The following is a 21,143-nucleotide window of genomic DNA, read 5'->3' as shown; positions in this document are numbered from 1 at the left end:
ATGTACAGACACTTCACAGAAGAAGATCTACAAGCAATCAACAGATACATGAAAAAATGTTCAACATCTCTAGTAATAAGAGAAATGCAAATCAAAACTACCCTGAGATTTCACCTTACCCCAATTAGAATGGCAATTATCAAGAACACAAGCAACAATAGGTGTTGGCGAGGATGTGGGGAGAAAGGTTCATTCATACATTGCTGGTGGGGTTGCAAATTAGTGCAGCCACTCTGGAAAGCAGTATGGAGATTCCTCAGAAAGCTTGGAATGGAACCACCACTTGACCCAGCTATCCCACTCCTTGGCCTATACCCAAACGACTTAAAATCAGCATACTACAGAGATACAGCCACATCAATGTTCATAACTGCTCAATTCACCATAGCCAGATTGTGGAACCAACCTAGATGCCCTTCAGTTGATGAATGGATAAAGAAACTGTGGCATATATATACAATGGAATATTATTCTGCCACGAAGAATGATAAAATTATGGCATTTGCAAGCAAATGGATGAAATTGGAGAATATCATGCTAAGTGAGATAAGCCAATCTCAAAAAACTAAAGGACAAATGATCTCGCTGATAAGCAGATGAGGACATATAATGGGGGGTAGGAGAGGTTAGCGTTAGGGTTAGGGTAAGGTTTAGGGTTAGGGATAAGGAGGGTCGTAAGAATGGAGGAAGGAAGGACTGTATAGAGGGAAAAGAGGGGTGGGTGTGGTGGGGGGGAAGGGGGAAAAGAAAAAGAAAAAAAATACCTTGGGAAATAAACCTTGATTTTAGAAAAAAAAAAAAAAATTTTTTTTTTTACCTAGTAACTGAAAGGATAGAGTTGCCAGTAACTGAGGTGGGGAAAATTGCAGGAGCTCAGTTTATACATATTAAATTTGATATGTTCACCCAAGTTGAGGTTGCCTAGTTGGCAGTGAATGTGAAGTTCAGAGAAGTCAAGTTTGGAGATTAAAAAAAGGAAAAAAAAGATCTGGGAGTAATCAGCATACAGATGAAATGTAAGGCCATTAGGCTAGATGAGAACACCAAGGACACAGTGTAGACAGAGAAGAACAGAGGTGCAAGGAATGAGCCTGGAAGCACTCTGGCCCTAAGGGAAATCAAGACTTTTTTACCTGCCCTTTAATCAGAGGCGGAGTTAGCAGGTTTTTTGTCATCTACTTTGTACCTAGCACTGTTCTGAATCCCATTAACTCTCAGAATTTTCAATTGCAACCTTAACACTCTCTTGTCTCTCTGCAATTCTCTATTCCCAATCTGCCCCTGTGCTGCTATATACCTGGTAGTCATCTTTAGACAGTCATTATTGCTACCAACCCTTTGCAAGTTGTTCTTCTCTCATGGAAAACTCTTTCCACTCCACCTCATCAAATGACACTCTTTTTAAGTCACAACTAATGTGCTATATTCTCTCTCAAACATATCTTACTATTCTGACTCACAATGAATGTGCTTCCTCTCCAAAGCAGCCCTACCACCCAAATGATTACCAACCCTCAGCCTCTAACATTTTCTGTCTCTATGACTAAATATGTATATTTACCTATAGTTATCATGGCTTCCTTTAAAAAGAAAAGCTTATCAGTCTTTTCTGTTTCCCTGAAAATACCTTAGTACAAATACTTACCATACAGCAAGTGTTTGATAAACATGTCTGGATTGTTTCATGTTAATTCTATTACCCAATCAAGCAGTAAGCTCCTTGAAGTAGGGTCCAACTTTTTATCTCTCCTCTACCTGTGTACTGGATTGGGCACAGGTAAGCAGGCACTCAATAACTGTCTATGATCAAAGAGGTTGAGGACAATATCCCTAACCCTGGGGACCTAAAAATCTTGGTACAAACATGTGTTCTTCACTTGCTGACCTCTCTCATTTGAAGCCAATTATTTTCTGGCCAAAGAAAACATATTCAATGACCACAAAGAGACAAAATCCCAGGGTATCAGATGTGCGATGCAGAGCAGGGTAAGAGATACTCATAACCCTGGTGAAATCTAAACAGTCCAGAAAAGAGGTTGTTCTGGAGATGATGGAAAAAGAATCAGAAAAGACAAAAGTCTTCTACTCTGGCAAATCCTTTCTAAGGACACAGTCAGAAAATATATAAAAATATATAAAAGATGTTCAATGAAGAATTATTTACAACAGTGAAAAACTGGAAGCCACCCATGTGTACAACAAAAATAATTAATTCAGTATAACTTGGTATATTTATACAACATCCAGAAAAGGTTCACTGTATGCCTAATAACGTCTCAGAGGTTCTTTCAAAATTCTCCTTTTCTAAAAGGAAAGTGTCAGCCTCAAAGAGTAAGTACAGTGTGACAGCACTTTTGTAAAAACAATGAGAACAAAACAGTCATAATGTTAATTTTATATCTGCATAGCAAAATTTGGGTGAATTTGTTTTTGTTATTGTTTCCTCTTGTGCTTTTCTACATTTTGCAAGTTTTCTGCTTTAAAAACATATTACTCAGCAGATGAAAAAAAAAATTAAACAAACATATAAGAGCCAAATTCTCAACCATCTAGTCGTCTGACTGCCAACATGCTCCTACTTCCAATATATCCAGCGTAAAATGCAAGAATCCTAAGGTTCAATCCTTTTTTCACTCCCTCACTTGCTCGCCACACACCCAGAGACAAGAAAACCAATGAGATCTTCAGGGAAAGTGCTTCCCAAAGAAAGCCCCTGTTGTGTTCTCCCACCATGTACTTCTCAGCACCCTGTTAGACAAATATTTAGATGCTCAATAAACATGAAAGGAAAGGAAGGTGTGACAAACTAAGAAGATACAGATTCCACTAATGTGATGACATCACCCCACCCTTAATCTAGAACTGGGCCCTTTCTCTCCTATCTCTGGGATCACACAGGCCCACTAGGAGCTTTTAGAATAGATAAATGCTGACTCTTTGAACCACAGCATTCATCTTTTGCCTTTTTCCCTTCCTTTCTCCCTCTTAAAAGGAGATCTTGCCTTTCAGCTAGTATAATGTGTCGCACTGAACCAGTGTGCCAGTCAATCTGCAGAGAATCATTGAGAGAATGAATTTGAATAAAAAAAGCCAGAACAAGGCGATACCTTGGAGAAAGGCTTAGTATAGTACCTTCAATTTAGAACCTCATTTCACTGGCTAATGCAGTCGTTGGAGACATTAGCCTAATTTTTGCCATGAGAGTCCAGCCACACAGCAGTACTAAACATGAGCACAGAGGACCTTGCTCAACTCAGAGACAGAGTGTGGAGAATGAAATTAGCAGCACCGCACTTCGGGTGCAGAGGAAGGCAAATCCTTACTCCCTTCCCCCCAAGTCATCATCAACCATGTTTAGAATGAAAAACACGGGAATGCATGTGGGAGTTGGCACAAACACGAAGCCCAAGGGAAACAAGTACCCAGCAGAGGCTCCCTTGAACACTAATGAACTCCAGGAAAGCTGATTTCAAAGGACATTCAATAAATGCAGTCCTACAACAGATCTTGTCATTGCCAAGCCCTGGGAAGGCTACCCAGGGAAGGCTCCAGAACCTGCAAGCAGGTCAGTTAGCAGAGACCAGAAATGGAAAGGCCAGAATGGAAAAGAGAGGCTCAGCTCCAAATGCCTCTATTGTGCAGACCTACTACACACATGCAGTTACTACAAGAGCTCCCCAGTGGCCAGGCTGAAAAGAAGCTACATCTGGTATGGTCCAGATTTGTATTAAGTTTCTCCCTATGTGTTGGTCCTCTTGCTACAGAAGCACCATGGCTCAGGATCTTTAACTGAGTGGCTCTGTGAAAAGGGAGGTAGTGAGGTGGGAATATAGCTCAGTTGGAAGAGTGCTTGCCTTATATACATAAGACCCTGGGTTCAATCCCCAGAACCACCAAAAGAAAAAGGAAGGTAGTAACAATACCCTCAAGGGAGTAGACCTTGCAGCTATAGTCATAGCTCCCTGGACTGTGCCAGCACAGTCTCCCTGTCTAGCCAGGCTGAGGAAGGCACTCCTTTCTCTTGCCCTAACAGCTAGATGGGCCAAAATCTCTCTCTTGCACACATATACACGTGCTCACCTGCTCCCCACCCGCTCCTGTGCCCCTTCAGGTTTCTCATTGTCACTAGTCCTGCTTTCTGCTCTCTTATTCAGGGTTCCTTTGACTCATCTATGGGGATAGGTGAGAAGAAATTAAAGCTTAACCAAATCTTCATAGTCCAAGGCTTTCTAGAACCTAATGTTTCTCTTCCTTCCCCTTTTCCTACCACAGGGCAAAGGAGAGTCCAATGTCACCAGTAACTTGCTTTCAATATCACCTTGACTAATGCTAGAAAGGCCTCAATGACCTTAACATGCCAACACTGTAATGACAGACACAAGGATACCTGTACATTCAGACCCTATGAGTAACTGATGAAACTGCCAAACTTTTTGGCTGAATGGATTCCCAGGTGGGCTGTGGTACTTAAAGTCAAGGCAGTCTGCTATCCCCTCGTGGTACTTAACACCTTAACACAATGGTAAGCACAAGTAATCAAATACCTCAGACTTTCAACTCTTTGCATGAGTCTCTCCATGAAGTCCTGGGATGTGTGTAACTGTCCAACTACTAGAGGTCAACTGCTAAGGAGAAGGAAGCATTACTTAGGAAGGAGAACAGCGGTAATGAGAGGCTAGATACCCCAGACTCCACCCAAGAGGCATACGCAATGAGGGGAACAGTGCAGGGATAGGGAAGCAGAACTTGCTCTTTACACACACAGCCTCTGCCAAAATTTACTGGATGGCAGAAATCCTAGATCTGTGGGCGAGAAATGAGTCATGTTATGAATCTCCTTTTTCTAAGTAGCATGTGAAAAACTCCTCCATCTCAGGAAGGGAAGGTAGGGAGGAGGGGTGACATGTGGGGAAGGTGGTGGTCTGCAATTGGAAGCACAGATTTCATTCTAATGGTAGAACAAGATTTTCAAATGATAGGGGATCCATTATGGAAGAAGCTAGACAGGCCAGGGGGTCTTGACTGTGGACCTGGATGGAGTCAAACTACCACTGCCATGAAACAATATCATCATAGTGATGATAATTTCCCTGTAAGAAGCAAATCTTCCCATAACCATAAATCAATCCCTCACTGCAATTTTAGAAATCTATCTTTAAAAAAAAATCCAACTATTACAAGAAACTCTAAATGCTCATCACTAGAAGCATAATTAGGGGAGATTCTGAATGGTGCCCTGAGGCAGGCCATACAAGAACAGGGTAGGCAGGAGTTATATACACTTAGGAAGCTCATTTAGGGAATGGGCTGTGCATAATGCATGCAGGCCCTGGAGTGCAGACACTCCCTCCCTGCGGCCTGCTCACAGGCAGGTTGCAAGCGGCGACACTAGCAGATGGCTGCCCCAGTGGCAATCATGCACGCTCCAACAGCCACCTCCTCCTGTCCACCCTTACTCTCAGGCTCTGCCCCTACAAGGGGCAGGGAAAACCACCAGACATTACCCCCAAAGAACAGCGTCTTTCCCTGGGGAAGGTAAACATTTCCATCAGAAGGCAGAAGCTGACACAAAGCAATTTCTCTGTGCAGGGAAAAGGAGCTGCAAACATAAAGTTGCTCATTCAAAAGAGACAGCTGATCTCTGCAAGCCAAGCGGTGCCAAACCATCTGTAAAGGGTTTGCACATCCAACAACACAAGTGGCTGTGTGGGGAAAAACACGGAAAGCCCACTCAGAGCTCAGAACTGGGCCTCAGAAGCCCAGGACAGGGGAAGTTCATCTCCCCACTGGGGCTTTAGCCTGAGCAAAGGTGCAGCAAAAGGTTTGATTTCCAGCAGATTTTCTCTTCTCTACCTACGTGCTCCCAACCCTCCCAATCCATACCCAAGATCTGTCCACTTCCAGTTTCTGCCTTCAGAAGTTCTCGGGGGTGGCTTACTGTTCGATCTTGAGCTAGACACTTCTCCCCTCCTGTGGCCATTCCCCACACTTTTTTTTTTCTTAGTCACATGTAACAAAAAGAGAAATGACAGTTCACTAGTCTTATGCCTAAAATAACCTACAGAGAAATATGGTTTATGAACTCCCCTGTAATACCATACATAATTCAGAGCTGAGCCATTTGTCACAGTATTGAGTAATCCATATGGGTCCCAAGGGTCTGACAATAAAATTTGTAAATCAATAGCAAAAAGCAGTATGCCTTAGCCACTGAGTTGAAATACAAAGAACATTTTTAAGCATTGATTTTTTTTTTTTTTTTAACTTAGAAAATACAGGCTTCTGATGGTATATCCTTGTAAGGCAGTTCTATGCTAGGATGGAAGACTTTATACTTTCCAGACCTGCCCTCCCAAACACACACACACACACACACACACACACACACACAGAGCTGACTTCAATGCAAAAATAAAAACTCCAAGACTCACATGCTCCCAATGATAATAATGGCTTTCTTCTACAAACCCTGCCATTAGCATGACAGGGATGGCCACATCAGTCATAAGAAAAGCATATGTACCTTTTGCGCTCAAGAAAAGCAAGCAAAATACCTTCTTTGTACAAAAGCAAGGCACTTAAAACAGGAAAGAAAATAATAAATTATTGCAAAGCTGGGTTTGAACTTATTTTTCTTTCTTCTGGATGATCAAACAGTGAGTGTAGGAGTAGGCATTGCAATCGGAAAACATTGCCATAATGATTGGCGCTTAGATTGAGAGATAAAACAGACAGAATTTCATTTATATTCCTAGCATTAGAGACAAGTGCCCTGATCACTCAGACCTGCGGAGTTCTAATGCCAAATGAATGGCCTCCTCCCCGGTTGCTATTCGGAACTGCTACAGAATCAGACCTGGGATGTGCATCTGCATTATTATTTGATCAGTTATCTGCCTAGAGCAGACCTCTCCTCAGGATGCAGCAGGTGTGCGGGGGTTGAAAAGGTACGCATTGGGGCCCCTCACTCTCTCATAGGAGGTAAGACCCAGTCAAGTGTCACCTGCTATGCCAAGGCCATGACTACATCCTGGTCGGGTTCTTCTTTACCTTACAGGTTGCCTGGACATTTACTTATTTTAATTTCTTATTCTGAAATAACTGAAGACTTGCAAAACTAAGTACAGAGTTCTAATATAACCTTCACCTAGATTCCCCTCATAATAACATCTTACATAACTATAGAATAATTATTAAAATGAAGTAATTAACATTAGTAAAACAGTAGTAACTAAACTATATACTTTATTCAGATTTTAATAGTTTTTCCACTAATTTTTTTTCTGTTCCAGAATCTAAGATACCACACTTTATTTAGTCACATGTCTCCTTAGCCTCCACCAACCTGTTTTTGTCTTTCCTGAGCTGGATGTTGTTGAAGAGTATCAGTTGGTTATTCTGAAGATTGTGTCTCATTTATTGAGACATTATTATGGACCTAACACCACACCTAAACTCTTCACATTTATCTTATTTATTACTTAATATAGCCCTCTGAAGTAGAAATTATATTTAATTTTTTTTTAGTTTTAAATGAACACAATACCATTACCTATTTATTTGTTTGTTTATTTTTATATGGTGCTGAGGATAGAACATAGTGCCTTGCACGTGCTGGGTAAGTACTCTACCACTGAGCTACAACTCAAGCCTGCAGTAGATATTATTGCTATCTCCATTTTACAGACAGGCAAATTTGATTAAAACTTAATGGAATTAAGTCACTTGCCTAAGGTTAGCCAGCTGTAAAAGACACAGTCAAGGTGGGAACCCATATGGGCTGATTCTACACATCATACAGTCTGCTATATCCAAGGGACTGCAACAGAAACCAAACATCAAAATACACTCTTGGCTCTGCCCTCTGGCCATTCCCTCTCTCAAGGACTTGACTCATTGAAGAAAAGGCATTCTAGGCTTTGTTGTTTTGTTTTGTTTTGTTTTGTTTTGGGTTTTCCCAAAGGAGACAAATCTTCCATTTCAATTTCTAAATTCTGCCATATAACCAGAGACTTCTTTTTCTTGACATGAAGCACAGTTCTGGGCTAAGAACAAAGAAGAGGCCATTGTTCTCCTGAGACCTCACTCTGGACTCGCACCAGGCAATAGGGAAAATATACAAGCATGAAGGTATGCTTAACTCAAGAGAACTCTTCCATGGCCTTTCTTTGGAGACAAGGACGTCATAGAATTAAAAAGGGAAGAAAAGCATAACAAAACAAAAAACCTCTAGGATTGCTTGTCATGCCCAGAAATAACCAACAATGGGCAACACAAGTTGGTACCACCTCCTTAGCATAAAGTTCTTTAGGAAAACTGTTCCAACAGTATTTGGGAGGGGGGGTGTCAAGGGACCCGGGGTGGGACACAGGCTGGAAAGAACTCCAGGTGCACTCCAGGATATGTTTTTAATGCTATGACTTTAGATCACTCAATTCCACAGACTTAATTTTTCCCAAATCTCCTCTCTGGCAATGCTAATGTGTTTTTCCTCTTATTCTGACTGATCAGCAAAATACATGTCTTGAAGGATAGGCTTGGAAGTCATTTCTTTGATGCAGCAAAATTGAGAACATATTCCCCCAGCTATAAACATCCCCACTATCCATCCCTGTCACCTGCCACTTAGCTGCAGGTAGAAGTCTTCACAGCAGAGGAGGAAAGGAGAAGGAAAAGATAGGTTATGAGGGAAGGGAAAAGCGAGAGGGCTGAGATCATGGAAACCAGAGACAGAAAAGAGCACTTCATACAGTCACTATAAAACCAAGACTCCCATTGACATGCATAAGCAGGTCAGATGAAGTCAACAAATTGATGAAAAGGTTTCAGTCTTCTTTTGACTTCTTATTTCTCTTCACTCTCCAAGGGGCCTCTCCCAAACCCAGCATTAAGAATGATCTGGGGGCTGGGTTGTAGCTGAGTGGTAAAGCTGTGAGGCACTGGGTTCAACCCTAGCACCACATAAATAAATACATACATACATAAACAGGTGTTGTGTCTATCTACGACTAAAATTTTTTTTTAATTTTTTTAATTTTCACAAATCACACATTTCATCTGGTTGCCCCTATTACTGCTAGCTTTGTTAAAGAAACAGCCCCTCCCCTTTGAGATCAACTATGTTACACCTAACTCTAAGGTACTTTCACCTAGCTCTTGTGAAAAAACACTAGAAATTGAAATATTAATGGTCTTTAGGGAATAATGCCTCCAGTCTCCCTATCTGGAGTCTAAAACAGAAGGATCTAAAGCCAGTTAAAGCACACTGTAACTGGGTACGGTGAGCAGTGCACACCTGGAATCCCAGCTACTGGGGAGGCTGAGGTAAGAGGATCACAAAGTAGTGAGCCCTGTCTCAAAAAATAAAAAGGGCTGGAAATGTAGCTTGGTAAAGCATCCCTTGGTTCAATTCCCAGTACCAAAAAGAAAAAAAAGAAAAGAAAATCACACTATACACAGGTCACTCTAGAAAATCAAAGGAGCAGCTAGAATAACTTTGCATCTGCTTGAATAATTTCCCCTCTTCTTGTCAACAACCCCCAAATTTCACATCATTTTGTTTCCCCAGAGATTTTGAAGAATATTGCTTTTAGGTTATCACTTCATAGTTTCCATCTTCGTAAGAAAGGAAATTCCAGAAAAGGCAATGGAATCTGAAGTCCCTTCACTGCTGAATTATGGGCTCCAAAAGAGACTAAAATAAAATGCGACCACTATCTTGAACACTCCTTTAAAGAAAAAACACAAATCATGTAACACAAAGGGAGTTTCAAAAAGGAAAATATTAGTTTTATTTTCATCCCCACCAAACTCCTAGACTAGAATTCCTGGGTCTTATTCCCCTTAATCATTCTTGGCCACACAATACTAGATAACTTTTCTTCCTCCTCGTTCTAAAAGCCCAACTTGGTAAAATCAGAAAATGATGGGAGAAAAGTTAACAAAATGATGTTAATGCTGCATTTAGAGGTAAAGCTGGAGTGGGGGTAGGGCTAGCTTTCTTTCTCCCCTTCCCAGCCCCAAAAAAAAAAAACTTTATAAATATACTATATACTATATTACTATTCCATGAAAACTCACCTCTGCCCAGATAAACTAATTATAGCCATAGGTAATCAAATCTGAAAAATTTTTAATCCAAAGAAATGGTTCTCGTCTTCCAAACAACTGCATTATACAACCATAAACAGACTGTTCTGGGAATTAAAATAAATAAATAAATCATAAGCTTTGTTTGCCCAAATCAACATATGATGAAAAATAGGCAAGATCAACCACCAATGAGTTTATGAACAATAAAAAAACACACTCCCAACACGAGCAGAAATAGAGCACAAGCAACAAAAGACTTATAGAGCCCCTGTACACAAAGTCCTGCTTCATTCTGGTTCTTTCCAGGACTGAGGAAGATCACTGGCTAGTATGGTGCCACACTCACCCTGACCTTAGGCACTGCCACAGTCCCTTGGATGTTCCCTGTCTTATAAGGGAAGGGGTTCAAAGGAGCTTCCATATAGCTCTCCAGCTAGTCAGAAACCAGGCCTTCTTCCTCACAAAGCCCCGTAGGCCAGACAGACAAAGGCTTCCTTACCAGACACACAAACAATCTGATGAGTCCCTGGAATGATCTCCCCATCATTTCTCAGATGCCAGTTAATTCCACTGCCTACCTGCCCACTGTCCAGAGCTCAAATTGCTTGAGAATGTGACCAAACTCCCTGGTCCTGATCCACCAAAAAGTTGTCAGGGTCCTTCCTAATTCTGGATGATACTGAGTTTTGACTTATCAGTTATACAAATGCCTTCCCAACATTCCATTTCTCAAATACTTTGTTTTCACTACACAATGCAAAAAGCCCACCTTCGTCTTGGCTCAGAAAATCAAAGCCCTGTAAAGGAAGTATCCTCAATTTCCCTCTACATCTCTGCTACCTTTCCATGTTTCCTTTCAGCCTCTGCTTCTAATTTCTAAGTCTCATCCCACCCATTAGACCAAGACTTTTCCATATGTCACCTAAGTAACTATACCCCATCAGTGAACTCCTCTGTAGGATTTTAAATCTCTGTAAACACTAATCCCTTTCCCTGCTGCCTTCCAACACATTCAAAAGCTCTCTCCAAGCAGCATCAGTGACCCTGCCTCTGGAAGCCTTTCCTTCAGGATCCTCTGCACAGTCACAGAGCCACGCTCCTACCTGGGAGTCTCCTCACACCACAAACCCATTCAGTCATGCCTACCCTGATCTCCCCAGAAGTATGCACTATATTTGAAACTTGGTAGGAATTTAGCTTTTTGATGTGGCTGTCTCTGAAATTATCATTTTAGTTATCTTCTTCCACTTAAAATCAAACTCTTCAAACCAAGGTGTTTACATCATTCTGCTCCATTTCCTCATCTCCTAGCATGACCCCTGCCTGGACTCAATGATGGACTGAGAGGTTATACTTACTTTCACTCCTTTCTATCTACTGGTTTATCTGTTCTCCTTATCTTCTCTGTCACTCCCTCTAACCAACACCCATCTCTAGAAGAGTAGATGCTACCTACAATCAACATCTCATTATTCTCCAACATACACACTTTCCTTCCCAATCAAATGGATACTCTCACTTTCAGGTTTCCTGTTCATCTATCTGTCTGTGTGTGTGTGTCTGTCTGTCTGTCTGTCTCTCTCTCTCTCTCTCTCTCTCTCTCTCTCTCTCACACACACACACACACACACACACACACACACACACACACACACTTCCTTCCTACCTTTCCCCGGTCTTCCTTCCTTCCTTCTCTACCTAGTCAAATACTATCTGCCTTTAAGTTACAAATCAATTTCTATATCTAGTGCTCAGATAAAACTAAGAATGCACCAGGTTCTGGAAAAGGACCTTTCACTCGAGCCCTAGGCCAGTCCTTAAGAGCTCTTCTAAGTCCTGGTTAGTCCTAACCCTGGAGATGGCCTGGCCTATCTCAGTTGGCAGGATGAAGCCAAAATTAGAGAAAGAAGGGAAATAGAGCTACATAGGTTCTCTGAACTAAAGCCAAGTCCTTTTATGAAGGCCAAGATTGGTTTTGGCAGCTAGTTTTCCATCATCCCTGCTTGGTCTAAGTTTTCATCTCAGCCATTTTGGGAGCTGACATTTGAAAGTTGAGGCTGTGCCACAATACTAAGTACTCTTGATTAAACCTAAGAGAGAATACAAGCAGAGGAAGGGTAGGATGAAGGCCTTGGGATGAGCATTCAGCATATAAATACTTGTTAGAAAGAAGGTAGCCAATAGCTACTCGTCACCACCACCCAAATCCACAGATTGCAAACTAGACATGAGCCGTCTCATCCAGGTAATGAAGGCCAAAGCCCAGGAAGATGCTGTGGTGCCAGTGCAGAGCTCAGTCAGCTGCACTGTGCTCCCAACTTGGTAACCGGTGTCATGGAGGTTGCAGGCCTTCCTGCCTAGGTCTCTCTCAGTTCCCTCAGGGGCCTATAAGATTTTCCTGCTAAGGGACAACATCAACCATCCTAGAAGACTAGTAAAGAAACCTCCATACAGGAGAAATAAGGTCTTCTTTGAGTTGAAGAGATCTAATCTGTCTTCATGGAGCCTTCTGGGGATTTCATATATTCTAGCCTACTATCCTTTTCTTTCCCAGTACAGCAAATTTGTCAGCCTCAAGAGGCCTGGCATCCATCCCTACTCCAAGTGATTCCCCTGACAATCTTGTATTACCAAGAAGCAAAGGAGATGTTCAGAGTGCAGAATGCATAGCAAAGGTTGGGGATATGGCAGTGATATAGGGGGAGACAGGTCAGAAGTAAGTACAGGTAGGAGAGGGACAAATACACTTTTCATGGAATCCCTAGGAGACTTGAAAAGCCTCAAACTAGGGAAGGAAAGCACTGTGTAAAAGGAGACAGCACTAAAGATAAGTTCTGTTGAACACATTATTCTGCAATGTTACTGGCGATAGCAACTTGTGTCCACAAAAGGAGGTAGACCACCACACAAATTAAAATTACACTGTTTCCTCTATCAGCCCCCCACTTTTCCAACACTGTTTGAGCCAGAGTGAAAGATCATCCAATGCAGATCCCTATACCCCTCTCTCAGGCCATTACCAAAAGGTCTAGTTGCCCCACTCTGATAAGTCACAGGAACTCAGGGATTTACATCAACCCTGTTCCCACTCACTACTCATACTACTCATGAGCCCCTGGGGGCATGTGTGTATGTCTGTGTGTGAAGGATGGGACAGAAGAGGTCATATTCTTGGAAACCATCTGGGGGATGATGCAACCAGTATAGATGATCCCTCCAGTCTAGGGGAGGATGGTCAAATGCCTCTCAACCACCGAGTTGAGGAGATGGCAGAAGGTACTAGGAGCTTTGTCCTTTACTCTCACCTCAATTGCACCTATGATATACTGGCCTTTGTTCAGGAAATTCTAAAACCTATGGAATTTCCTGAGTGAAAAGAGTGTCCTTTTTTCACAACAAGCACCTTTCAACCATACCTCAGTTTACAGTAATGATGTGGACTTTAGGTGAAGCTTCTAAGATAACCTGAGGATGGGGGTGGTCACTAGAAAAACCAACCCAACTTTAAGCCCCACCTTGACCCTAGAGAGGACAGGGAGCTGGAGGTTGAGTTATATCACCCATGGTCAATGGTTTAAACAATCACAGAAACTTCCATTAAGTCCCCTAAACATAGGGCTTTGGAGAGCTTCCTGACTCTACGTGGGCTGGAGGGCTGGTGAATAAACCGAAGTGCTGGAGAGTAGTCCAAAGACAGGACATGAAAGTTCTGCTAGTGGCCCCCTATATCTACTCCATTAGCACATTCTATACATTTCTTCTCCTTGGTTACTCTTAAGTGGCATTCTTTATTTTTAAAAAGTGGGTGAATATGAGTATTGTCTTGAGTTCTGTGAGAACTTCTAGCAAATTATCAAACCTGAAGAGAAGGTTATGGGAATCCTAATTAATATATAAACTGTACAGTCAGAAGTACAGGTAGTCTAGAACTAGAAACTGGCACCTGAAACAGGAGAGTCTTAAGGGACTTAGCACTTCAAGCTATGGGATTGGACATTAATTCCCAGTAGATAATGTCAGAATTGAATTGATTTCTTGGACACCCAGTTGGTGTCAGAGGACTGATGAACCACATGGCCTTTCCAATGCCATAAGGGATCAAAAGCCCCACAGAGACAGTCCTGCAGAGTCAAAGAAACCAGAGTCAGGTGCTCCTTCAGACAGATGTCCAGGGCCTGCAGGAAATCAGGCTCCTCTCTTAAATACTTGAAACCAGAGTAGTTGGTCTACTATAAATGAGGTTTTTAAAATTCAATTCCCTCTTATTGCTCGTGCAGATCTGAAATGATCTGACCAGATGGCTGGTGCTCTATAATTCTTGGATTGCTCTCATCAGTTGTTGATGATTTGATTTTTTTTTTTTTCTTTTTCTTTTTTTCCCTCATATGAACGTGTTCCTGCACAGGCTTCCTGCGTGCTCCCATTGAGTGGACTCTTTGTGCTAATGCCAATATTTCAGAGACTCTCACAGCCGCCTGGAAGTCAGATCAGGTCAATAAAGAGCCCCAGGTTTGAGCCTGGCTACACTTCTCTGAGCCTGCATGGGGCCAAAATGCAGCACTGGTGAATGACAGAACAAGGGGGACACTTTGCCCAGGCTGCCTCCTCTCTTCCACTTCTCCTTCAAGTCCCCAAGGAAACAGAGGTAGTAAAGATATATTTTTTAAATTGACAACTACAGTTACTTATTGAATATGCCCTGTGTGTCAGGCCCTCTGCAAAACAGTTTATATATGTTAACCTAATTTCATTCTCACACAATCTCTACAAAGTAGATATTTTCATCCCTATTTTCAGATGTGGAAATGAAGGTTCAGAGATTCTGAGCAACCTGATCAAGGAGTCAGAGATCAAAAAGAGAACAGCAGGCTGGGCCTGGTGGTACAGCCCATAATCCAGCAGCTTAGGAGGCTGAGACAGGAGAATCACAAGTTCAAGGTCAATCTCAGCAATTTAAGGAGGCCCTAAGCAACTTAGTGAGACCCTGTTTTAGTGGTGTGGGGGGCAGGTGGTGGTGGTGGTTAGGGACCTGTCTCAATGGTAAAGCATCCCTGGGTTAATCCTGAGTATGGGGTGACTAACTGCCCCAACATCTGAAAATGTTTTCATGGTCTTTTTGTTTTTTCCCCTGTCTCTATATCCTCTGTGAGACAACAAACTACTAGAGAGGATTGATCATATCTTTTTTGTTTCCCAAAAGACAATATTGCACAGTGGTTAGGAGCTAGGCTTTACAAACAGATGACTGGATTTGAATTCTAACTCTACCATTTACTAGATGTTTGGCTAAATTATTTCTTCTCTCTGAAACTCAGTTTCGTCTGTAAAAATAAGGGCTGTCATAGCATCTGCCCTCAAAGGATGCCTGGCAGAGTCAATGCTCAGTTAAATGTGAGTTATTATCCATATTTTTGGCTACAAGTACAGTGCCTGGTACAAAATAGGATTTCAAAAAACATCCAGGGAGCAGCAGCTGAACCTGACTATGATTGGCATTCTGTAACAACAAGTGCATAGGCACAAAGTCCTGGTGTTCAGGGGTCCTCGCCCCAGGACAAATATCTGAATTCCCTGCCCAGAGCCAACAGGACTTGCCAGCAAACAGCTTTCCTCTACTTGCTTGTGAACAGCTGATGCTGAATCCATAGTCAAATGATTGCTGTGCCTTAGTAAGGTGAAGCAGATCCCAAAATAAAACAGAAGAAAGAGAGAGGAAAATCACTTCCAGGAATAAGCAACTCCAATGAGGATGCTGACATTAGTAACAGAGGTAGGGAGACTTTAGGAAAGCTACCTGCAGCTGCTGCAGTGCTGTGTGGCAGGGGTCCTATTCCCAACTCTCCTGATGGGAAGGCCCACAAAGTCATGGTTTGCTCCTCTCATGTGCTAGGCTGCAGTAGGCAGTTTGGAAATCTGCCTTCAAATGAGCCCAGCCTACAACCAAAACACTCCGTGTAACCAGTATCTCTCCCCTGGAGGCCTATGGAAAACAAAGCTACAGTTCTCCTTTCAGAGACCCAAGAGGACAGGAAGTACTGAACTGGTAAACCAAGACTGGGGGTCCGTAACTGTCAGTATAAACTTGTTGTTTTTTCAAAGGTTCCTCAAACAGGGCTGGGGTCGTGGCTCAGTGGTAGAGCGCTTGCCTAGCATGTGTGAGGCACTGGGTTTGATTCTCAGCACTGCATTTAAATAAATGAATAAAATAAAGGCATGCTGCCCATCTACAAATACAAAAAAAAATTTAAAAAAAAAAAAAAAGTTCCTCAAACAGCCTTCTAAGCAAGAAATGCTCTGCTAACCCTTCTGCTTATGCTTAACCCTACTCCCTCACCAAAATCGCTGTTGAAGGAGTGCAGAAGGACAGTTCATAGCCATGGAAGTCCCTCCTTCACATCCTAAGTTTCCTTCCCCAGGTAAAGCCACAGGGACAGAAAATCCTCATGCTCATGCACTTACACTAGCATCCAATTCCACAGATGAGGTGAAGGGGTGGTGCAAATGAAGAATTTAAAACTGAAAACCAGACAGCTGTATACTGAGTGATGCCTTCATGGCAGAAATTGTGCAGAGGGCTTTGCATCTTCCATTTCACTCCACACAACAGCCTGTGCAGCAGGCTGGGCAGGACGTTTCCCCCACATCAACCAAAGAGCAAAAGGATTCAGGGACTTGCCCAAGATTCCCTAAGTAGCAAAGCTAGGATTTGAACCCTAAATCACTAAGTTATACTGCCTCCCCACTTACCTACCATTAAAGAGGTTCCTAGGACTGACTATATCCTTTTAACCTTTTCATAGTTTGTTGGAAGCTCCCAGAGAACATTTAACGTGATGAATTAAATTTATACTCTAGTTGTATGAAAGCATTAGCTAGCCACACAATTTCCTAATAACATACACACAAAACATCTCAATCCTACACTTTTAAAAATCACTAGTCTGCCTTCACTTTCCTGACTTTCAGCATGGACCCTGAATCACTCCAAATCAGACATCAAGGCCAGAAAAGGCCTACACCTAACATTTCACACCAGCCCTGCCTTGCAGCTTAGTGAAAAACATTCTTCCATGGATGGGGCAGACATGACTGGAACCAGAAGTGCTTTGTCCACCAAGCACAGAGTCTCAGTGTAGTGAACTGAGTAGTGAACACAAACCCTGTAGTGAACTGTAGTGAACACAAACCCTGGAGCAGCTTCAGGGGAATCTGGTGCAGAAGAATTTACAAGGAACTCTTAAGAAACTATGAGGTAGAGGGTGATGACAATGGGGCATCATCTGTATTCTACTTCAGTTCTCTGGAAGATTCTCAAATCCCACAGCCTATCCTTGTCACACAGGTTCTGGGTCTTCCTTCCCAAGTATACAAAGAAGTTCCTTTTTGTTTTTTGTGTATGGGTTTGCTTTGTTTGGCTTTGTTTGTGATTGAACCCAAGGACGGTCTACCACTGAGCTACATCCCCAGTCCTTTTTATGTTTTATTTTGAGACAGCATCTCACTAAGTCACTTAGGGCCTCACTAAATGCTAAGATTGACCTCAAACTTGTGATTCTCCTGCCTCAGCCTACCAAGTCACTGGGATTACAGGTATGTGCCACTGTGTCCAGCATCCTATTCCTTTTTAATTTTTTTATTGTAAGACAGCATATTTAAGTTGCCCAGATTGGCCTTATGATCCTCTTGCCTCAGCCTTCTGAGTCACTGGGATTACAGGTGGTACCACTGCATCTAGCTTGGGGCTCTTTTCTTTAGCTATAAGCAATAGTCCCATGGCCCAGAAGTCTGAGCATAGTTCCACAGTCAGAACTATCAACCTTATTCTGTCTGCAGTACTGACCAAAGCCTTGAGGGAAGCTACTGACTCAGCCCAGGAACAAACTGAGTGGAAGCAGGGGTCACAGAACAGGGGCTTCTATCTGTTCCAGGCTCTTGGTACAAGCAATGCCACATAAAACCAGTGAATACAGCCGACATTTTCCCCTCCACATTTCTGACAGCCTCTCTAGTTCTAGTTCTCAAGGACCAAGGGATGGAGGGCAGGGGTGACTCAGTTCTCAGGGAAGCTGGGGGAGGACATTCAGAAATTGGATCTGCTGAAACCAGTATCTCTGTTCCTAAATCTTCCTCTGTCCAACACCATTAGCTTCCACTTGGCTCCTTTGGTGCTTCATCACTCTTCCGTGGCAGCAACTACCCGTATGCAAGCCTAGCAGGAGCAATATTGCTACCAGAAAGCAGGCTGGCACAGCAAATGCTATCCCTGCCAGCACAGCAGCAATGGGGGCAGTGAGGACATGGTGATGAATATCAGCAAGGAGCTGATGACACTATACTGTGGTCACAGCCAGGGTTTCCCATCTACCTTGCCACAGTGCAGAATGCAAACAGCCTACTCCTGAGAATAGTCCCAAGTGGTTAGCAATGTGTGCTCCAGCAAAGGGCAGCAGAGACGGGGGAAGGAGAAGTAAGAGGAGAATAGATCTAGGCTCTAGAGTCAATTACAGGACAAGTTATTTAACCTACCTGAACTTCAATGTTTTCATCAGAAAATTAAGATAATAATTCTCATTATTATAAATATTGGGTAAAATTATTCACGTGAAGCACCTAGCAGAGTACCTGAATATATTAAAAATTCCAAAATTGCTGATTATTTTCATTATTAAGCCCTGGACTGAGGCTCATGAAGAGTTAGAAAGTTGTTGCTTCTGAGGATGCCCCATTTAAAAATCAGGCCAGGGTGAACCCCTTTTTTCTTGGCACAGGTTCTTTTAACAACAGTACACTTCTGCCCCACACTGGTACTCAAGACTCTCCTGTGAACAATATTTCAGCAGTGCTGAGCCGAGTGAAGCCCAAAATAGCATATGCAGAGCAAGGCACATGTCACTGCCTCTCCTGTGCTTCAGAAGTGCAAGGAAAGAAAGTTTTCAATCACTTGCTCAGAAAGCATGGCCACCCACCACCTGCTTTCCTTCTAGGGCAGTCAGATGCTGCAAACTCTGTTCTGCTGGAGAAAGAAGAACCCCGAGCTCTGCAGCAACAGCAGCTACCACTCTGATGGACCACACTGCTCCCTCCCAGCAGTCCAGAGAATGGCTGCTACTATAGCCCTACAGGGACAAAGGACATATACAGTTTGAATTCAGAGTGTATTTCAAGGGGACAGGGCTGAGTCTAGTACCTGGCTGAAGGGCCTGCCAATCCTGGGTCGGGTGAAACACCTCCAGGACCTCAGTGTCCAGATCCTCCTCTGCTTTGGTTTCCTTTCTCTCTGATTCTTTGGTGCTGCTCTTCTCTGAGTTTATCAGTGCAAACTCATTCTGAGAAAAGAAAATACAGAGCATGACCCTCCACACAAGGCATCAGGAAAGGAAAAAGAAAAGAGCCTGATGTGGTACACTCTTCTATGCCCTTCTCCCCTTACCACACACATCTGAACACTTGGAATTCTTTTTTCAAGATCTACCTCAGAACCAGTATGTGTGAGGCACTATGGTTAAATGAACACACATGCTTTCATATGGTACTTTTGCAAATGCACAAGGAGCAACTCCAGAAGATTTTGTGCTACCTTGTGGGAATTAAGGAACATACTAGGGAGAAGGGTTGGCAAATAAGAGCCTTCTTTCTTTTGGTGGTGCTAGGGATTGAACCCAGGGCCTTGTGCATACTAAGCAAGTACTCTACCAACTGAACTACATCCTCAGACCAAGAGCCTTCTACCTTCTACTTGACATGTTGCTATATTGTTTAATGTTTAAAACCCATACAGATTACATTAACAATTAAAAAAAGATACTTATAGCTGGGTACAGTGGCACACACCTATAATCCCAAGAATTTAGGGGACTGAAGGTAAAGGACTATAAGCAACTTAACAAGACCCTGTCTCAAAATACAAATATATTAAAAGGGATGGAGATGTAGTTCAGTGGTAGAGGGCACCTGGGTTCAATCCCTAGTACCATCAAAAAAAAAAAAAATTGCAAAAGGGAAAACATGTAAGTGGGTGAATAAGGATTCAAATGGCTACCACAGGTGTACAAAAGTCAGCAGTTGAGGTCCAGCTGATTCTCAAGCAGCCCAGCAGGGCACAGCACAAGACTTGGCAATTCCACTGGGTACATATAGGGCAGAAATGACTCCTGTGACATTCCAAACCATTAAAGAAGGGTCATAAATAAGAAGGTAAGAATACAGCTGATCTGAGGGAGTAAGATGCCCCTAAGTTGGAAATTGCTTCCTAAAATCTGCTTCTTCCCACTTCATAGAGAACATAGAAGATTAACAAGATGGAGTCCATGGAGTACTCCAAGAGCTCAGGAGACAGAGATATGAGATAAACATAAAATATTATTCATTTTGCTCCATCCTGGTCTTTCATCTTTCCTATCCTATTTTTAAACCTGTTCTTGCATAAAAACAGTAAGGTCTCAGGAAACTGGAAGGAGAGGGTTCCAGAGCTATAGAAAATTGCATTTGGGAGAGCAAGGAGGAACCCATACTAGCACACAGCAAGTCTGTTTCAGCCCTCCTGCCTCCTCTGTCATAACTTTTCCTCCACCTCCCAAATCCTCCCATGAAAAGAACTATATATTTCTTGGAATCCTCCAAAAAGCCTAAACCTGTGCTGGATATTTCACACAGATCTCATTTTGAACTCTCAAATCCTCTAACACTGTCCAGGAAATGATATGTGCATGCATTTCTTCTAGTAGTGTTCCAGATTCAAAAGGAACTTCCACTTGCCTAGGGGTCTGATCTTTAATTAGCTGTCACAGGAAAGGTTACAGTGCTAAGGGTGTTGGTAATGACAATGCAGAGCCCTTCCAAGAATTTTCATGTTTAAAAAGAAATAAAAGCATGAAACTCAGGGCAGAACTAAGAAAATATCTTAGGCAAAAAGAGGCCTTCAAATTAATGAGGGCACTGACTATAGCACAGTGGTTAAGAACTCAAGCTCTAAATCAGATAACACTAAGTCTGAATCCCAGTTTCTTGTAACTCTTAACTTTCTAACCTTCAAGTTTCCACATTTGTAAAGT

General features: G+C 42.5%; 1 protein-coding gene across 4 annotated transcripts in view; it reads right to left on the bottom strand.

The window, feature by feature from the left end:
- SIL1 (SIL1 nucleotide exchange factor) overlaps positions 1 to 21,143 on the bottom strand; it is a 279,698-nt gene that overhangs the window by 172,898 nt on the left and 85,657 nt on the right. For all 4 annotated transcript variants that reach the window (XM_079143961.1, XM_079143962.1, XM_079143963.1 and 1 more), the window contains one exon: positions 19,280 to 19,418. In XM_079143961.1, the coding sequence (XP_079000087.1) occupies positions 19,280 to 19,418 (139 nt within the window). The remainder of the gene's footprint in view (positions 1 to 19,279; positions 19,419 to 21,143) is intronic.

This window comes from Sciurus vulgaris, assembly GCF_902686455.1.
Source record: "Sciurus vulgaris genome assembly, chromosome: 6".
NCBI lineage: Eukaryota > Metazoa > Chordata > Mammalia > Rodentia > Sciuridae > Sciurus > Sciurus vulgaris.
The sequence above is the reverse complement of the archived record's forward strand: the minus strand, read 5'-3'. Positions and strand labels throughout refer to the sequence as shown.